The sequence below is a fragment of the Oryctolagus cuniculus genome, chromosome 7, assembly GCF_964237555.1.
Source record: "Oryctolagus cuniculus chromosome 7, mOryCun1.1, whole genome shotgun sequence".
Classification (NCBI taxonomy): domain Eukaryota; kingdom Metazoa; phylum Chordata; class Mammalia; order Lagomorpha; family Leporidae; genus Oryctolagus; species Oryctolagus cuniculus.
Genome location: NC_091438.1, coordinates 31,606,624 through 31,624,707, shown reverse-complemented (window position 1 = coordinate 31,624,707; position 18,084 = coordinate 31,606,624). Strand labels below are relative to the sequence as shown.

The following is an 18,084-nucleotide window of genomic DNA, read 5'->3' as shown; positions in this document are numbered from 1 at the left end:
TTAATCTTCAGGAACGCTGGGTGCAGCTTCTGGGCACCAGGGTCCAGGCTCCCCAGGGGAATTCCCAAGCCAGCTGTTCCCAGGCTGTGACAGTGGGGATGTTTACACAGCTCTTTTTTTCCCCAATTTGTTTCCTGACTGTAAGGTCAAATACCAAGTGGTCCAGTACAAAATTAGTCTCCTAGCAACTGTGGCTGAGAATGTGGGCCCCTTGTGGGCTTGATGGTATAAATGGACAGGGCTGTAGAAGGGTGGTGTGGGGTGGGTACAGTCTGAGATGGACTGGTCTGGATAGGGAAAGGGGAAAGGAAACTCCCCATCCTTGGGTGGAGCTGCAGGGTTAGACCTAGGTGTACACCTTAGGACAAAGTCCTAATGGAAATCAAAATAGAACCCAAAGCTTGTGCAGAGAGTGGTGCTTGGTGCCTGCCTCCCAAAGAGCCCCAGGGTGCTGGAGATAAACAAAGTGAATAAACATTTACCGTGGGTCTCCACTGAGTGTGCCGGGTTGGTTTTATTTCTAACAACAGCCTATGGGGCATATGTTCTTATGAGAAGCTGCGACTTAGAGAGACGGCCCAAGAGCGCAGTGGCAACTGCAGGCTGGGACACCGGGGCTGGCCCACTGGGGATCTGATTGGTCAGCCCCTGTCTCCTCCCAGCAGCCCTAACCAATCGGCTGCACCTCCATGTGCAGAGCGGCCCCTCCCTGCTGACCGCCTTACCTAATGACTGGTCCAGTGGCCGCTCCTGGTTCTGCAAGTTGTAGCTCTTCCAGCTGTACTGAGGTGCCGGGGAGCCCTCCTTGGATTCACAGGTCAGCTGGATGTTGTTCCCAATCACGGTCTCTCCCACGATGCCGCAGTCCGGCTTGGAGGGCGGCACTGTGGGGAGGAAGGACCACGGAGGAGGTGTGAGTCAGGAGGGGCTTGGTGACAGCCCCCTGGCCCGACAGACCCCACCACACCGCCTGACTCAGGTCAGCGCAGCTCCGGCTGTTGCAGCCAACTGGGGAGTGAACCAGTGGATGGAAGACCTCTCTCTCTCTCTCACTCTCTCTCTCTCTACCTCTCTCTGTAACTGTCTTTCAAATAAATAAAATAAATCTTAAAAAAAAAAAAGGAAAAAGCAGCAGATTGCCACTATCTGTGGCCAGCAAAGCCTGACAAGCTGGCCTCGGGCCCTTTGCAGAGAAGATTTCTCCCCTGATTTTGCAGGAAAGGAATCCTCAGGACCCCCGGGACAGAAAGTTCCCCTAAAACGCACACGGGAGTCAATGGCAGGAGGACCCCTTGTAGGAGGGTGCAGAGAGCCCTGGGTCTGGGGGCAGAGGCTGGGGCTCCAGCTCCAGCTCAATCAGGAGCCACGGGCAAGTGTCCCCTCTGGGCCTCGGTCTCCTTGTCCTTATGATGGACCTGGGGAGGATCTTAAAAATCTTTCACTCTAGAGAATGCATGAAGCCATCCCTTGTAAAGCTGCTGTAGGACCCTGATGTGTCTGCTGACAGCACTGCTTCAGTGATGGGGACGAGCCACACGGACATCTTTTGGGGTGAATGACTATGACATTTGCCTCCCCACCAAGCTATAGGGCAGGGGGGGACAGGTGTTTGAACGCCACTTGGGGCCCCCACACCCCACAAGGGAGTGCCTGGGTTCCAGTCTCAGCTCTGCTTCTTCTGGGTCCAGTTTCCCCGTAATGTCCCCCCTGGGGGGCAGCACTGAGGGCTCAAGTACAGGAGTCTCTGCCACCCACGTGGGAGACCCGGATGGAGTTCCCAGCACCCAGCTTCAGCCAGGGTGTTTGTGGACAGGACCCCCACCCCCACCCCCACCCAGGGTCTCTGTCTCAAAAACAAGCAAACAAATCAGCCAGGACCTCGAATCAGACAGATCTAGTTCGAATAGCCCCTCCGCACGCGTGCGGGCCGTGATCTCTGATTCCCAGGGGGCTCCTGCTACTCCCAAGCCCAACGCAGCTGGGGGTTGAGCTCCCAGGCGTCCTAGATGCCTGCGACTTCCGCTGCAGACGTTAGGGGGCGCCAGAGGCCGGAGAGACGGCCGATCCAGCTCACCGGCGTTGGGTACCGGATCCCGGGGCTTGAGGGCTTCCAGGCGGTGCCCTAGACCGGGCTGCACCCCTAGACGAGGGCTCAGGGGCTTCCCGCGAGGTCCCCCAGCACGATAATTAAAGCCCTTCTGCTTGAAATTAACCCAGCTGCAAGAACCACCAGGAAAGAAAATTTTTTTAAAGTTCTTTTACTGGGTTTATTAACATGTACGATACAGGGATCTCTTCTGTGAGAAGCAACACATTGGTTTCTTTTTTTCTTTTTCTTTCTTTCTTTCTTTCTTTCTTTTTTTTTTTTTTTTTTTGACAGGCAGAGTTAGACAGTGAGAGAGAGACAGAGAGAAAGGTCTTCCTTCTGTTGGTTCACCCCCCAAATGGCCGCTACGGCAGGAGCTACACCAATCCGCAGCCAGGAGCCAAGTGCTTCCTCCTGGTCTTCCACGCAAGTGCAGGGCCCAAGCACTTGGGCCATCCTCCACTGCCCACCCAGCCACAGCAGAGGGCTGGACTGGAAGGAGCAACTGGGACAGAACTGGCACCCCAACCGGGACTAGAACCCCGGGTACCGCGCCACAGGCGGAGGATTAGCCTGGTGAGCTGTGGTGCCGGCCGACACGTTGGTTTCATACCACCTTCTCCTTGCGGGTCACCCAGGCCTGGGTGGGGTTGGGGAGGGGCATGCATCTTTACCTGGAATCCCTCCCCCCTCAACCAGCTGGAGTCCTGGATAGGAGAGCTAATTAAGACCCCCGCTCGTGGTGGTGGTGGTGGGGGGGGGGGGTTGCAGCTTTGTTCGTAGGGAAGAATGGGTAGGAACTCAGTGTCCATGGCCTGACCGGCGACTCCAAGCGTGCAGCTAACACGTGGCCAAGGAAAACCAAGTTGCAGAGGGAGCTTTGTGAGATGCCCTGACTTTACCAAGAGGAAAGAAAGAAAGGGAAGCAGTGTGTATGCTGTGTGTGTTTCTGTGTGCGCACGCGCGTGTGTCTGTGGCCAGCACACGCAGAGAGAAACTGGAAGGACCACCCATCTGGTAGGGGCCTAAGGAGCCCTTGGTTAGCCTGCCCACAGTCCTGGCACATGTGGTGTGATTCTGGCCACCACCCTCTGTGATTCAGAATAAAATCCACAGTGGGGGATCGGCACAGTGGTTAAGATGGTGCTTGGCTCCACGTCAGGGTCAGCTTCCAGTCCAGGGCGAGTAGGTGATGATTTTAAGTGCCTGGGTCCCTGCCACCCACATGGGAAACCCTGATGGAGTTCCTGGCTCCAGCCCTGGCTGTTGTAAGTATTTGGAGAAGGAACCAGCATTTTAAAAATCTGTGTGTGTGTCTGCCTTTCAAATAAAAATAAGTATTTTTAAACACATAATAAAATATTACATAATAAAAAAATAAAATCCAGTAAGTAAGATAAAGGGAAAAAAAGAAGAAAGAAAAGGAAAAAGAAAAAAAACCAAACAAAACATTTTAGTGTTGCTGCCTCCCAGGTGATGCCACTTCTATTGGACACAGACAAGGTGCATATTAAAAAGCTTCCAATAAGCCAGCGCCACGGCTCACTTGGCTAATCCTCCACCTGCGGTGCTGGCACCCGGGGTTCTAGTCCCAGTTGGGGTGCCGGATTCTGTCTCGGTTGCTCCTCTTCCAGGCCAGCTCTCCGCTGTGGCCCAGGAGTGCAGTGGAGGATGGCCCAAGTGCTTGGGCCCTGCACCCGCATGGGAGACCAGGAGGAAGCACCTGGCTCCTGGCTTTGGATCAGCGCAGTGCCGGCCGTGGCGGCCATTAGGGGAGTATACCAATGGAAGGAAGACCTTTCTCTCTGTCTCTCTCTCACTGTCTATAACTCTCTCTCTGTTTCTCTCTCTCACTGTCTAACTCTGCCTGGCAAAAAATTTTTTAAAAAAGTTTCCAATAACCTTGACTTTCTGTCTGTGGTTTCCTTTCTCTGGGTGTCGTATAAGAATGTGGATTTGAGGAACCTGCAATGCCAGCCTCCCGTGTGGGCATGGGTTCCAGTCCCAGCTGCTCCATTTCTGATCTAGCTCCCTGCTAGTGCACCTGGGAAAGCAGTGGAAGATGGCCCAAGTGCTTGGGTGCCTGTACCCATGTGGGAGACCTGGAAGAAACTCCTGGCTCCTGCTTTTGGGTTAGCCCAGCTCCAGCCATTGCGGCCATTTAGGAAGTGAACCAGTGGATGAAAAGAATCTCTTCTCTCTCTCTAACTCTGTCTTTCAAATGAATTAATTAAGAAGAGAGAGAGAGAAAGTGGATATAAAGGTAGGTGACCCTTCAGATCTGCTATGGACTCTGGTAAGTGGTTGCTGTCTAAGAATGTTTGCTGCTGACATGAGTACTTCCAAAGCAGTGGCTCCTGGTTGGCAGTGCGCCTGCGGGGCTGGGGTGGGGCGGTGGTGGCGTGAAAGCTCACTGCCTGGCCGGGAGTCAGCGGGAAGGTGGGACTCAGAATACCAAGCGGAGGCAACATCGGGGTCATTGCAATAGGATGTAGGGTTTTCCTTTTCCTTCTCCTTAGTGAGCCTGGCATGAGCAGAGAAGGGGTTGAAGTGAGGGCAAGAACAGACAGAGCAAGGAGCCACTCCAGATTGGCCTTCTCTGCTCTTGGGAGCTGCCTGCTGCAGGGAAGAGGTCAAAGGGCTTGGGAAGGCTCCCTGCAGGCCAGGCCAGGGCAGGGGCTGCCTCTGGCTTTCTCTGGCACTACCGGACAACTCGCGCGAGAGATGCAAACACTCACCGAGGACCAGGAGGCGGACGCGCGACTTGGAGGTGCCTTCCAGGTCTGTCAACAGGGTGACTGAGCACTCATAGGTGCCGTTGTCATCCATGGTGAGCTGCCCGATGGTGACCGAGGCGTCTGACTGCTCGGCGTTGGCCGATATGTTGGCGCGGTTCTGGTAACGGTCCCCGTAGATGTAAGTTTTCTCTAAAAAGTTCCAGATGACCACTTTTTCCTGGGAGGAAGCAGAAATCCACGTGGTCATCACCCCACAGACCTGACCTTGAGCCCTCTCGCCCACCATCCCCAGAGCCCGGAGCACAGACTGGACGGTGGCTCTGAGCCGTCAGCTCTCACCCCTGGTACCCGAGGTGGATTCCTTTCGCTATATCTACTTATGCTTGGTTCTCAGTGGAAATACTGCAAGGTTAGCACGTGGCAGGGTGGGCAGACAGGCAGCCCTCACCACAGGAGCACACGAGAGGGAACGGGGCTGACACAGGTGGCGACACAGGTGGCACTGTCACCTTGGGCATCGCTCGTGCCCCTTCTGTTCCAGCCCCTGTCTGTTCCCACTCGTTCAGCCGATTGATATTTGCAGAGCAGCTGCTGTGGACCAGCCATCGTGCGAGGCAGTCGCCCTTCGTTCTGAGTCCATCCTTCAAGCCAACAGTCCCCAACCTAACACTTCTGGGTACCTGACCTTGCACAAAACGTTTGACAGCTCCTCCACCAAATGCAAACGATAGTTATCTTAACGGCACCAATCTTGTGAAGACTGGCAGGGTGGGCGGGGAGGCAGTTCCTAACTCAGAAGCAAGCGTGAGTCGACGGGGCTGACACAGAGCCAGCACTGCTGCCTCCTGACACTTTGGCCAGGAGGTACTGTTAGGTACTGTTAGGGCCTTGCCTGCCATGATGCTTTATGTAAGTGTTTTAAAAAATGAGACAGAGATAAATGTACTGATGTATAGAAAGAGCCCAAGATATATTAAGAGGGAAAAAGCCCAGGGGCTGGCATTGTGGTGTAGCAGATAAAGCCTCTGCCTGCAATGCCAGCACCCCATATGGGCACTGGTTCAAGTCCCAGCTGCTCCACTTCCAATCACTCCCTGATAATGCATCTGGGAAAGCAGTGGAAGATGGCACAAGTGCTTCGGCCCATGTACCCATGTAGGAGACCTGGAGGTGGCTCTGAGCTTGGCCATTGCAGCCATTTGGAGAGTGAATTAGCAGATGGAAGACATTCTCTCTCTCTCTCTCTCTCTCTCTCTCTCTCTCCCTCTCTCTCTCTCTTCTCCTCTCCCACTCTCCGTGTGACTTTGCCTTCCAAATAGATAATAAATATTTAAAAAACAGAAGTCCAGTGCAGAGCAGTATGTATGCGATGTATACAGGCAGACATATTTATACTTATATATGTAATAGTAGTCTTCAAAAGTCTGTGGAAAATGTGCATCATGAAAAAAAAGCATGAATCCCCCAAATTTTGCACCGAACTAAGCTTATTTTTAATTCCATTTTTCCATGCACTGTTTAAAATTTTATTTTATTTATTTGAAAGAAAAGAAAGATGAAAGAGAGAGAGAGAAAGAGAGAGAGAATGAGCAAGCTTCCACCCTCTGGTTCCCTCCTCAATGCCCATAACAGTCAAGGGTGAGGCCAAGCCAGAGCTAGGAACCAGGAACTCAATCCAGGGCTCTCTTGAGAATGGCAGAGCCCAAAGTACTTTTGCCATCACCTGAAGAAAGATGGAATCAGGAGTGGAACTGGGACTTGAATCCAGGCACTCTGATACAGTCTGTTACAGTCTGATACACTCTGATGCCTCTGTGAAGTGCCCCCACAGTGTGCAAATACATAACTATGCTTATGCATGCCTGGCCGGGGTGGAGGAGAGTGTGTGTGTGTTGGGAGTGGGGGTAGGGAACAGAGATTAGGATGTGGAAGCAAGGTAGGAGAGGGAGGGGTAGGAAGGGACTTTTCAATGTATACTTTTTTGATGTTTTGATTTGTGAATCATGGATTATATTATCTATTTAAACATAAATATAGAAAACAACGCTCCATCATACACTCCAAAAGAAGATAAATAGGAAAAAAAATCCACTTCATAAAAGTAAAATTTGGCCTAAGAGTGAGGCTAAGCCTAAGGAGTGGCCAACTAGAACAACACAAGGTAGATCATTCCAGAATGGCCATTAGAAAGATAACTTAGGGCCATTGACTTCTTCAGATTAAAGGTAGAACAATCTGGATCCAACATTCACCGCTGCTTCCTCACCCACCCAGCTGAGATGCTAATGCTTATCCAGCTAACATGTATCGTAAGACTTTACGGTGTTTGCCTTCCAAGAGGTCATGGTCAAGTGATAATAATTTCCATGACACCCCCAGCCTCTTACTGAATGGCTCCGCAGAAGCTTGTCCCATTGGATCAATCCTTCTCGGGTGGAGGAAGTAGTCTGGTAGGTGCACGGAAGGGTGACGCTCTTTCCCCGGGCAGCCCGAATGACTTCCTGTGGGGTTTCCACGGAGATGCCTCGCACCGTCACCCACACTGGAAAGAAAGTAGGAAGCGGGAGAGAAAAATGAAACGGCATGGGCACTCAGGGTCATTGCTCACGGGACGTCTGAGGAGCAGCCTTGCTCTTTCCGCCACATCTGGTCTCGCTACAATGGAGATGGATCTTGGCCGTGGTACTCCATCTGCTCGCCAAGGCCGGGGTAAAAGCAAACGTGTGCCCTGGTCGGCCTTCCCTCCCCGCCTCAGCATCACGAAGGGGTCGCTGCCGTGGTGGTGAAAGTCTGCCTTTGAACTTCAGCCCTGCCTCCTAGCAGCTGCATAAACCTGCCTAAGCCTCAGTTTACTCGTGGGTAAGAATGGGAGTCCTGATGCTTACTTCCCAGAGTTGTTGGGGACCCGAAAGCAGATAATATGCATCGGTATTTTTTCTTAGTGCCTGGCACATATACATTTAAAGAATAGGATTACATCAAGGTCAAGCACTAGAAGGTTTTCCCAGAGAAGTTTTTATGCAAGTGTCTCAGATACAAGTAACAAAAGAGGGCAGGCACTCTGGCATCTCCGATCTCACCACCCCTCTCACCCTGTGGCTCTCGTCGGGAGGTGGGCTCCAAGTCCCCCTTCCTTGAATCTGGGTGGGCTTTCACTTGGCCTGGTCCTCTGCAGATGCTACCCAGGAAGCCCAGCCTACACTCGGTAAGGGAGCTAGGCCAGGTCTGGGCCTGTAGGACTCCCCCTGTGGTGTTTGGGACAGCCGACTGCATCGCTTGGACGTGGGGCTGTGCAAACCCAGCCTCCAGCTATTCCCGCTGATGACAAGGGGTTCAGAACTGGGATTTCCATTTCCAAAGTGAAGATTCATGAGTAAAATCAATATTTTTATTGGGGCCAGTGTGTGGTACAATGGGTTAAGTCATCACCTGTGACGCCAGCATCCCATATGAGCGCTGGTTGGAGTCCCGGCTGTTTCATTTCCAATCCAGCTCCCTGATAATATATATGGGAAAGCAGTAGAAGATGGCCCAAGTGCTTGGGGCCCTGCACCCACATGGGAGATCCAGATGGAGTTCCAGGCTCCTGTCTTTGACCTGGCCCAACCTCGGTAACTGTGACCATTTGGGAAGTGAATCAGAGGTTGGAAGACCTCTCTGTCATTCTCCATGTCTCTCCCTCTCTCTCCCTGAGTGTGCCTTTCAAATAAATAAGTCTTTTTTTTTAAATATTTATTTATTTATTTGAAAGGCAGAGTTACAGAGAGGCAGAGGCAGAGAGAGAGAGAGAAAGAGAGAGAGAGAGAGAGAGAGAGAGAGAGGTCTTCTATCCAGTGGTTCACTCCCCAATTGGCTGCAACAGCCAGAGCTGGGCAGATCGAAGCCAGGAGCCAGGAGCCAGGAGCTTCTTCCAGGTTTCCCACACGGGTGCAGGGGCCCAAGCACTTGGACCATCTTCTACTGCTTTCCCCAGCCATAGCAGAGAGCTGGATCAGAAGTGGAGCAGCCAAGACTAGAACTGGTGCCCATATGGGATGCTGGCACTGCAGGCGGCGGCTTTACCTGCTATGCCACAGTGCCGGCCCCATTAAATAAATAAGAATTTTTTTAAAAAAATCATTCTGAGTGATGTGACATGAGTAGACAGGCAAAGCATGAGGAACAAGAGTAAAGGCAGGGAAATCATGCTAGAGGGGATTTCAAGAGGCCAGGTGAGGACCCACGATGGTTTGCACATGGGTGATGGTGGTGGAGGCATTGAGAAGTCATCCCAAATGGAATGTAGGTAGAAAGTAGAGCTGGGACAGGCACTGTGGCACAGTGGGTTAAAGCCCCAGCCTGCAGCACAAACATCTCATATGGGCACCAGTTTGAGTCCTGGCTGCTCATCTTCCAATCCAGCTCTCTGGGAAAGCAACAGAAGATGGTCCAAGTCCTTGAGCACCTGCACCCACATGGGAGACCCAGAAGAAGCTCGTGGCTCCTGACTTCGGATCAGCTCAGCTCTGGCCATTGCGGTCTTCTGGGGAGTGAAGCAGCAGATTTAAGACCTCTCTCTCTGGCTCTACCTCTCTCTCCAACTCTGTCTTTCAAATAAATAAAAATAATTCTTAAAAAAAAAAAAAAGTAGAGCCCATAGGGTTTGATTGCAGACTAGAGGTTGTATTTAGAGGAGAAGAGGAGGAGGCGGAGGTAAATTCCAGGATTTAGCCTGAGCCACTGGAACAAGGTGACTGTCATTCACTGAGTCGGCCCTGGCGGAGGGAGGCACAGCTCTCAGGCGGAAGAGCATGAGTCCGGCTGGGGCCACATGAGGTGTGAGGTGCTCAGCAGCCTTCCCAGCGGAGTTCTTAAAGAGGCAGCGTGGTGAGCCTGGAGTCCCATGGGGCAGTGGGAAGACAGACACATCCCTGACGCTCTCAGTTGGCCATCACTGTAGACCAGAGGATACTCAGAGGGAGAAGAGAAGACAGGGAAGGCAGTTGGGACTGGACCCTGGAGCCACTGCAGTTCTTAGTTGTGGGGATGAGGGGAAGAACTGCCCAGGGTGAGAACCAAAGAAAGTTTTCCCAGAGGCCAAGCAGGAAGTGGGTTTCATGAAGATAAGGGGGCCAGTTGCCCCAATGCTGCTGGTGTGTCCACCAGGGAGCTGAGGGGATGGAGGGCTGAGAGGGCTCCTCTGGACTGGCAACGTGAAGGAGATCTTGGCAGGAGCAGATGCTGTGGAAGGGTGAGGACGGAGCCCGGATGCAGTGGTTTCAAGAGCAAGTGGTACAAGGAGAAGTAGACTCACTCGCTGGAAAGAGCAGAGGGAAAGGGCCAGAGGAGCTAAAGAAGGCTGGAGGATCAAGAGGGATTTGTGCCTTGTTAAAGTACACACCTACGGGGGTGGGTGTCATGGCACAGAGGGTTGAGCTGCTGTGTTGGATGCCAACATCCCATATCAGAGCTTCACTTCCAGTCCTGGCTGACCCACCGCCAATCCAGCTCCTTGCCAGTGCACCTGGGAGCCAGCAGATGATGGCCCAAATATTTGGGTCCCTTCCACCTGTATGGGAGACCTGGTTGGAGCTCCTGGCTCCTGGTTTCCATTGACTTTGTCCAGTCTTGGAGGTTGTGGGCATTTGGGAAATGAACTGGCAGATAGATCTCTCTCTCTCTCTCTCTCTCTCTCTCTCTCTCTCCTCTGTCTCTGTCTCCTCTATCTCTATCTCCTCTATCTCTTTCTGCCTTCAAATAAATAAATACATATCTTGTTTAAAATTTACTATGTGTCTGATGATTTTTAAAAATATATTTTTGACACTGTTTTTTTGACAATGAGAAAGAACCAAGAAAAAATGAAGACATAAATGATGTTATTTTTTAAAAAAGATTTATTTGAAAGGCAGAGTTACCAAAAGAGAGGGAGGGACAGAGAGAGAGAGAGAGAGAGAGAGAAGTCTTCAATCCACTGGTTCACTCCCCAAATGGTCACAATGGCCAGGGCTGGACCAGACAAAGGCCAGAGGCCAGGACTTCTTCCTGGTCTCCCAAGTGGGTGCAGGGGCCCAGGGACTTGGGGCATCTTCCACTGCTTTCCCAGGTGTATTATTAGGGAGCTGGATTGGCAGTGGAGCAGCCAGGACTCTAACAGGTACTCACATGGGATGCTGGCATTGTAGGTGGCAGCTTAACTCTCTTTGCTACAGTGCCGGCCTTAGAAATGAAGTTCTTCTAGGCAAACGGGGCTGTGAGTAGGGGCTAAGGGAAGGCAGGCCTTAGGAAGGACCCGAGACCACCCGCCCACAGTAACAGGACATGGGGTTGGTAGCTTTGGTGGTAGGACTGTGCACAATTTCCTTCTGACTGCTCCTGGGATGAGAGTACAGCATAAAGAAGGCAAAAGTGTTGCTGACGATGCCGGCTGTCACCCAGCTCAGATACCACTGTCCAATCAGAGTTTCCATTGGATTCACACACTTCCCTTTTAAAATGCAAATAGCTGTCTGGGAAGAGTTAAAGCATCAGCGCTGTCCCTATTTAGCACGAGGTACTTCTGAAGTGAAAAACAGCCCCCTGTGCATGGGGTACGGCTTTCGCCTCCTCGGCACCCATACCAGGAGCTGCGGAGAACTGGTTCAGATGGTCTCTGCCCGAGTTGCTGATGCCTCCCACATGGCCCAAGGCTCGTCAAATGACCCTCAGCATCACCGGCAGTCTCGCTGCCACCTTCAATGGTCATTGTCATTACTAACAGGGGACCCCTCCCCAGGAGGTGTCCGCTTGAGCAAGCTCTTCTGTTGCCACCTGCCCAGGACCAGCTCAGCTCCCTCGCGTGTTTAGAGAGCCCTCCTGTGCACCGTGTGCTCCAGGCCTGGAGACAGTCACGGCCACTGCCACTGAGCCCACGTCACCTCTTCCACCCTTGCCTGGGCCCGTGTTCCTTGTCAACCCTTGAGACCCTTCTCGGGCCTCTCCATGGCCTGCATAACCACCTCCTTCTTATCAGCCCTTCCAGAAGTTGCTACTCAGGGACTGCTACTGGCAGAACCCTAGTGCCCATGCACTGTGTGTGTGGTTTTTTTTTTTTAAGATTTTATTTATTTATTTGAGAGGCAGAGTTATAGAAAGTGAGAGGAAAAGATAGAAAGAAAGGTCTTCCATCCTCTGGTTCACTTCCCAAATGGCTACAACGGCCAGAGCCGGGCTGATCTGAAGCCAAGAGCCAGGAGCTTCTTCCGGGGCTCCCATGCAGGTACCGGGGCCCAAGGACTTGGGCCATCTTCCACTGCTGCTTGCTCAGGCCATAGCAGAGAGCTGGATCAGAAGTGGAACAGCCGGGACTCGAACCCGCTGCCCATTTGGGATGCCGGCACTGCAGGCAGAGACTTAGCCCACTATGCCGGAGCGCCAGCCACACCCATGCATTGTTGATTCCCCACTCTGTGGAGGTATCTGATGGCACTAATTCTCACTGCTGTACTAAAGAGAACCAACCCTCCCAGTCATCCCTCCAGACAAGCGTGAGCGTAATTCTCTGCTTACTACGGATGAAGGGATTCATACACCAACTGACAAAGAAAGGAAAATGAGCCGATAGATGGAGCAGGAATTCTCAGCACCTGAGAGTCCCGTGTTACAGGAGTCACAACCCCACGGAGGCATCAGACAGGAATCACACAGGTAACTATAGGTATTTTTGCCTTTATTCTAATGCTCTCCTCATGTTTTTTTCTCCCTATTGTATAAATGGAAAATTGAAGTTCTGAGAAGCTAAGCAGTTTGCTCTGTCTAGATAGACAGCTGACAAACAGTGCAGCTGCTGTCAAGTTTGTCTCAAGGAGGCAGCCCCAGGGCCACACAGGTCTTACGGAAAATGTCTCCACTCTCGCGAGCAGCACTGACAATTCTGTCCTTTGTGTCACCCACTCGGCGTGAGCACCTGCCTCCTGGTCTTTCTCATTACGCAAGATGGGAGCATGGCCAGGAGCACAGACCCTGGAGCCCAACTCTTCCAGCCTAGCGTCCTCCTTCTTACCTTTCCTCGCTGTGAAACCTCAGGGCAAAGTGATCAAGGCGCCTGCAAGCCCAGAGGGGAGGGCTTTGTCCTGGCTGCCTACACATCTGATTCCTAGACTACCTCACATCCCCCACCGCCCCCAGCCCCGCCCCGTCCAGAACTCAGACGTGCTTTCTGCCATCCGTTGGCAGGTGTTTAACCTGTGCCTACTGCACAGAACCAGCTCCCTGCTCTGTTCTAGGAGGTAAGATAGATGCCCACAAATCATCCTGTTACCCTGGCAGAGTTTATGGGCATAGACTACACTCGTACACACAGTCAAGTCATCTCACCCAAACTCCACGTCCAGTATTTGCTGTCAGAAGAAATAGCAATGTAACCTTTTTTAGGAGAAGACCGAGGGCTGGCAACAGCCGTGGAAAGATGCCCGGTGTTGGCCAGTGCCTCATGGTTCTCGGGGGCTTCACATCCTTGTCATGGGGAGCCCCTGCCAGATGAAACAGGCCCGACTGTCTGGATTCCAAAAGTCCTGACTGCGCGCTGCCCAGGAGGGCAATCACTCCTATGACCTCCCTTTCCCCTCTTAACTGTCCCCGACTTGGAAGCATCCCTCCGATGCTTGTATTCCCAAGTCTGTACCGCTGTGTCCCTGGAGCACACTTGGTCCTGACCGTTCCAGGAGTTAAATGCACAGGTTCTGGAGCTAGAACCCCTCCCTTGTAACTCCAGGTCCTGCACTAGTGAAAGTTAAACCTTAGCTATCGGTCGCACAGTCCTCTCCTGAAAAGTGGCTGTGTGTGGATTAACGTCACCCACTCCCCATGAGTATTTGCCTCCTAGTCCTCATGTCTTAGGAGACCTTATTATGCAACAGGTAGCATGGCCAGGAGCGCAAACACTGGAGCGAAATTGTCCTGGCTGCCGACCTCCTTCTTACTTTTCCCTGCTGTGTGACCTTGAGCTACTCCTGTGCCTTCTCTGTGCCTCAGCTTCCTCTGCTGTACAAATGAAGAGAATCGCGCTATGTAACTCAAGCTTTGGGTGAGGGCTGAAAACTTAACCCAGAGAGACTTGTGTTCACGTCACGTGGCTGCCGTTTACCCTGGCACAGAAGCACGCGCGCGGCAAGCACTCTGCTGATTCTCCCCCATCACCCTCTGGTTCCTGTATCTTCATAGTCCCAGGGCTCAGCAAAATGCCTAACCCTTATGGGGTGCTCAAGGAAGTGCTCTTTGACAGCAAATAAAGGAGGTTCAGAGAACGTAAGCTTAAAGGATGGGTGGCTTTATACCCAGACAACAAGTGAAAGAACCTGTCGCATGGGGCCACTATTTAACAGAGAGGTTAAAACTCCCATTAAGATGCATGGGTTCGGCCGGCGCCGCGGCTCACTAGGCTAATCCTCCGCCTAGCGGCGCCGGCACACCGGGTTCTAGTCCCGGTCGGGGCGCCGGATTCTGTCCCGGTTGCCCCTCTTCCAGGCCAGCCCTCTGCTGTGGCCAGGGAGTGCAGTGGAGGATGGCCCAGGTGCTTGGGCCCTGCACCCCATGGGAGACCAGGAAAAGCACCTGGCTCCTGGCTCCTGCCATCGGATCAGCGCGGTGCGCCGGCCGCAGCGCGCCGACCGCGGCGGCCATTGGAGGGTGAACCAACGGCAAAGGAAGACCTTTCTCTCTGTCTCTCTCTCTCACTGTCCACTCTGCCTGTCAAAAAAAAAAAAAAAAAAAAAAAAAAAAGATGCATGGGTTCAGTGGGTGCCAGATTCTGTCCCGGTTGCTCCTCTTCCAGTCCAGCTCTCTGCTGTGGCCCGGGAAGACAGTGGAGGATGGCCCAAGTGCTTGGGCCCTGCACCCACATGGGAGACCAGGAGGAAGCACCTGGCTCCTGGCTTCGGATCGGCGCAGCGCCGGCCATAGTGGCCATTTGGGGGGTGAACCAACGGAAGGAAGACCTTTCTCTCTGTCTCTCTCTCTCACTGTCTCTAACTCTACCTTAAAAAAAAAAAAAAAAAAAAGATGCATGGGTTCAATGCCTGCCTCCAGCTTCCTGCTAATGCAAATCCCGGGAGGCCACAGTGACGGCTCAAGTGCTTGGGGTCCTGTCCCCTAACATTTGAGACGAGGCTTCAGTCCCTAGCTCCTGACTTCAGCCCAGATCGGGCCAACCCCCACCTCCGTAGATGGCAGAGGAGTAACGCAGTGAGTGGCAGTGGCTGTGTCTCTGTGTGTCTCTCTGCCCCTCAGATTTGAAAAGAAAGAAAACACAAAAGCAGACATCCCAGGGATTGGTAGAAATCCCGCCCCCCCAAGTAAAAGAAAGGACTTCAGGAGAACAGAAGCTGAGTGGAGCGAGGCCTCAGATGGAAAAGAGGTCATTTACCCTCCCCAAGGGGGTGGGGCCTGGAGCCCCAGCTGGAGGCCACGAAGATTGCTTGTAAATAATTAAGGTTTGTTAAGAAGATAATAAACTGGCTCTCGGGAGCCTAACGGAGAGTAATACATCCGTAATACATCCGAGGAGGGTAATGAAATGCTTGATGGAACTGGCAGCTGGAGGCACACACAGCACACCAGGGGAGCCCTTGGGAAACTGGCAGCCGTGCCCTCCACTTAGGAAGAGCCGCTCCCTCGGAGAAACTGCCTTCTTGGCAGGGCAGGAGCCGCTGGAAGCCCCCCCCCCCCCCAGGACTAGCTCCCCCCCCCCCCCCCCCCCCCCCCGCTGTTGAGGAAGTGCTGGTCTCCAGGGAGAACCATCGCTTTGCACCTGAATCCATGCCCAGGTGGGAACAGGCCTTGCAGGCTTGCTACCTGGCAGCTGGGGGAGGCAGGGCTGTTTGGATCTCAGTGAATGTTTGTTGACGGGATCTTCAGGACACTATAAATCCGGAGCGAGTCGGTGCATTTCAGCTTAAGCCCTAGCTGAGTGGCTGCCCGCTGGGAAAGGGAGCAGAGGCTTTTTCGGGTCCCCCACCCTGGGAGCTCACCCAGACTGCCCAGCCCCTGGTGCTGGCTGGCTCTTCTGCACAGGTCGTCCTCACATGTGTACAGACTGTGCCCCACAGCAGACGGCCAGCTCCCCTGGCCGTAATCTGTATCTCAGACTCCGGTGTCCACCACTCACTGGCTTCACCCCCGCAAACTGGATACTAATGAGTCCTTGTGAACGGAGTGGTTTGTGGCCCAACACCTGCCCAGGAAGGAGTCAGCGGTCATGATCAGCCTGTACCCTAATGGAGCCTAATTAAGTATTAATGTGCAAGTGTTAAGGGGGGAGGGGGGAGGGGGGAGGTGTAGGGAGAAGGGAGAGAAGAGGGCCAAGTTAAAATCACTGAGAGGGGCCAGCACTGTGGCGTAGTGGGTAGGGCTGCTGCCTGCAGCGTCAGCATCCCATATGGGTGCTGGTTTGAGTCCCTGCTGCTCCATTTCTGATCCAGCTCTCTGCTGTGGCCTGGGAAAGCAGTAGAAGATGGGCCAAGTCCTTGGGCCCCTGCAGCTGCATGGGAGACCCAGAAGAAGCTCCTGTGCTCCTAGTTTCGGGTCGGCACAGCTCCGGACGTTGCAGCCAGCTGGAGAGTGAACCAGCAGGTGGAAGACCTCTCACGCGCGCTCTCTCTCTCTTTCTCCCCCTCTGCCTCTGCCTTTCAAATAAATAAATATTTAAAAAAAAAATCAGAGAGAGACGGGGCCAGCGTTGCAGAAGCAGCAGTCACCACGCTCTGCCCACGGCCCAGGCCAGGTGTTTATGACATCCCTGACTCATCAGGGCCAGAAAAGGAGGAAGTGAACCAAAGGTCCCTGGGTAACAGTGGGGGCGGGGGGGGGGGACTCAGGAAGGAAGCAGGCACTAAGTGTGACAGCTGGTGCTGTGGGCAGAGAGGCAGACAAGGATCGCAGCCTGAGCACCCTCTGTGGGTGGTCTGGGAGATGCTAAACTTCACTTCCGAACCCAATCCGTCCTCCATCCGCTGCCTGGGTAGTGAATTCACCAGTCAGTGACCGCACAAAGCTCCCACAGAACGCAGGTTGTGAACCTCCCCTATTGCCTCCCCAGCCAGTCCCTGTTAGCCGTCACACCCCGGGAAGGGCCTAAGACAGGTGATGTTGAGAGACCTGGTGAGCTTAGGGAAGTGGAGCCTGGGGAGAAGCAGCAGCATTGGAAGGAAGCGGGCAAGCGCGGAAGGCAGGGAGGAGACAGAGCGAGCCCACTGGCCGCTCGCCAGGTGTGCAAGGCCAGGCGACAGCCAGCCAGCAAGTGTGGTCCCGGCACAGCGCCGGGCCTCGGGCAGACACCAGCGGGCAGAGACGGACACAGTTCCTGCTCCCACGGTGTTCAGTCCCTGAGTGAGTCACAGGGCAATTAGTAAGTCCTCCCAGGAGAGAGGTAAACAATCACGCTTCATAAGGATTGCACATTGAATGAAAGGCAACAACAGACGGAGGACTGGGGAAAAAGCAGATGCTGTCCTGGAAAGTTTTTTTTTTTTAAGATTTTATTTATTTACTTGAAAGTCAGAGTTACACAGAGAGAGAGGGAGAGAGAGAGACAGAGACAGAGAGAGAGAGAGAGGTCTTCCATCTGTTGGTTCACTCCCCAGATGGCAGCAATGGCCAGAGCTGCACCGATCTGAAGGCAGGAGCCAGGAGCTTCTTCCAGGTCTCCCACACAGGTGCAGGGACCCAAGGACTTGGGCCATCTCCCACTGCTTTCCCAGGCCATAGCAGAGAGCTGGATAGGAAGTGGAACAGCCGGGACTCGAACTAGCACCCATATGGGATGCCGGCACTGCAGGCAGCAGCTTTACCCGCGATGCCACAGCGCCGGCCCCTGGAAAGGTTTCTGAACTGCCATTGAGGATGAGCAGGAGGGAACTGCAGAGAAGGAGCCTGGTGGGATTGGGGTGAGAAGGGCACTGGGCAGCGGCCAGGCTGGGAGAAGGTAGAGCATATTCCAGAACCAAAACCAAGCCGGTTGGGGCGATGGTACCATGCGGTGGCTTGGGGATGTGTGACACCCCAGGGGCATATCTTTAGCCTCCTGCTACCACTCCACACAAACATGCAGGCCAAGTAAGATGAGCCTACTGATCCTGTCAGGGCAGCTGAGGACAAGTCCCACGGTCTGCTCCCTTTCAGCCAGCTTGCATGCGGCTCCTCCCCACCAAAACCCTCCCAACAGAAGCAACTCTAGGAACCCAGCCATGCACGCTGGGTGCAAGCCGAATAGACCATGAGCATGAGAGGCAGGAGAGGAGAGAAAAG

The 18,084-nt window shown here is 53.3% G+C and overlaps 1 protein-coding gene across 1 annotated transcript in view; it reads right to left on the bottom strand.

The window, feature by feature from the left end:
• GPA33 (glycoprotein A33) overlaps nucleotides 1–18,084 on the bottom strand; it is a 33,640-nt gene that overhangs the window by 8,978 nt on the left and 6,578 nt on the right. The window contains exons 2-4 of the mRNA XM_008264138.4: nucleotides 7,212–7,366; nucleotides 4,825–5,041; nucleotides 726–884 (exon numbers count right to left, since the gene is read on the bottom strand). Coding sequence (XP_008262360.1) covers nucleotides 726–884; nucleotides 4,825–5,041; nucleotides 7,212–7,366 — 531 coding nt within the window. The remainder of the gene's footprint in view (nucleotides 1–725; nucleotides 885–4,824; nucleotides 5,042–7,211; nucleotides 7,367–18,084) is intronic.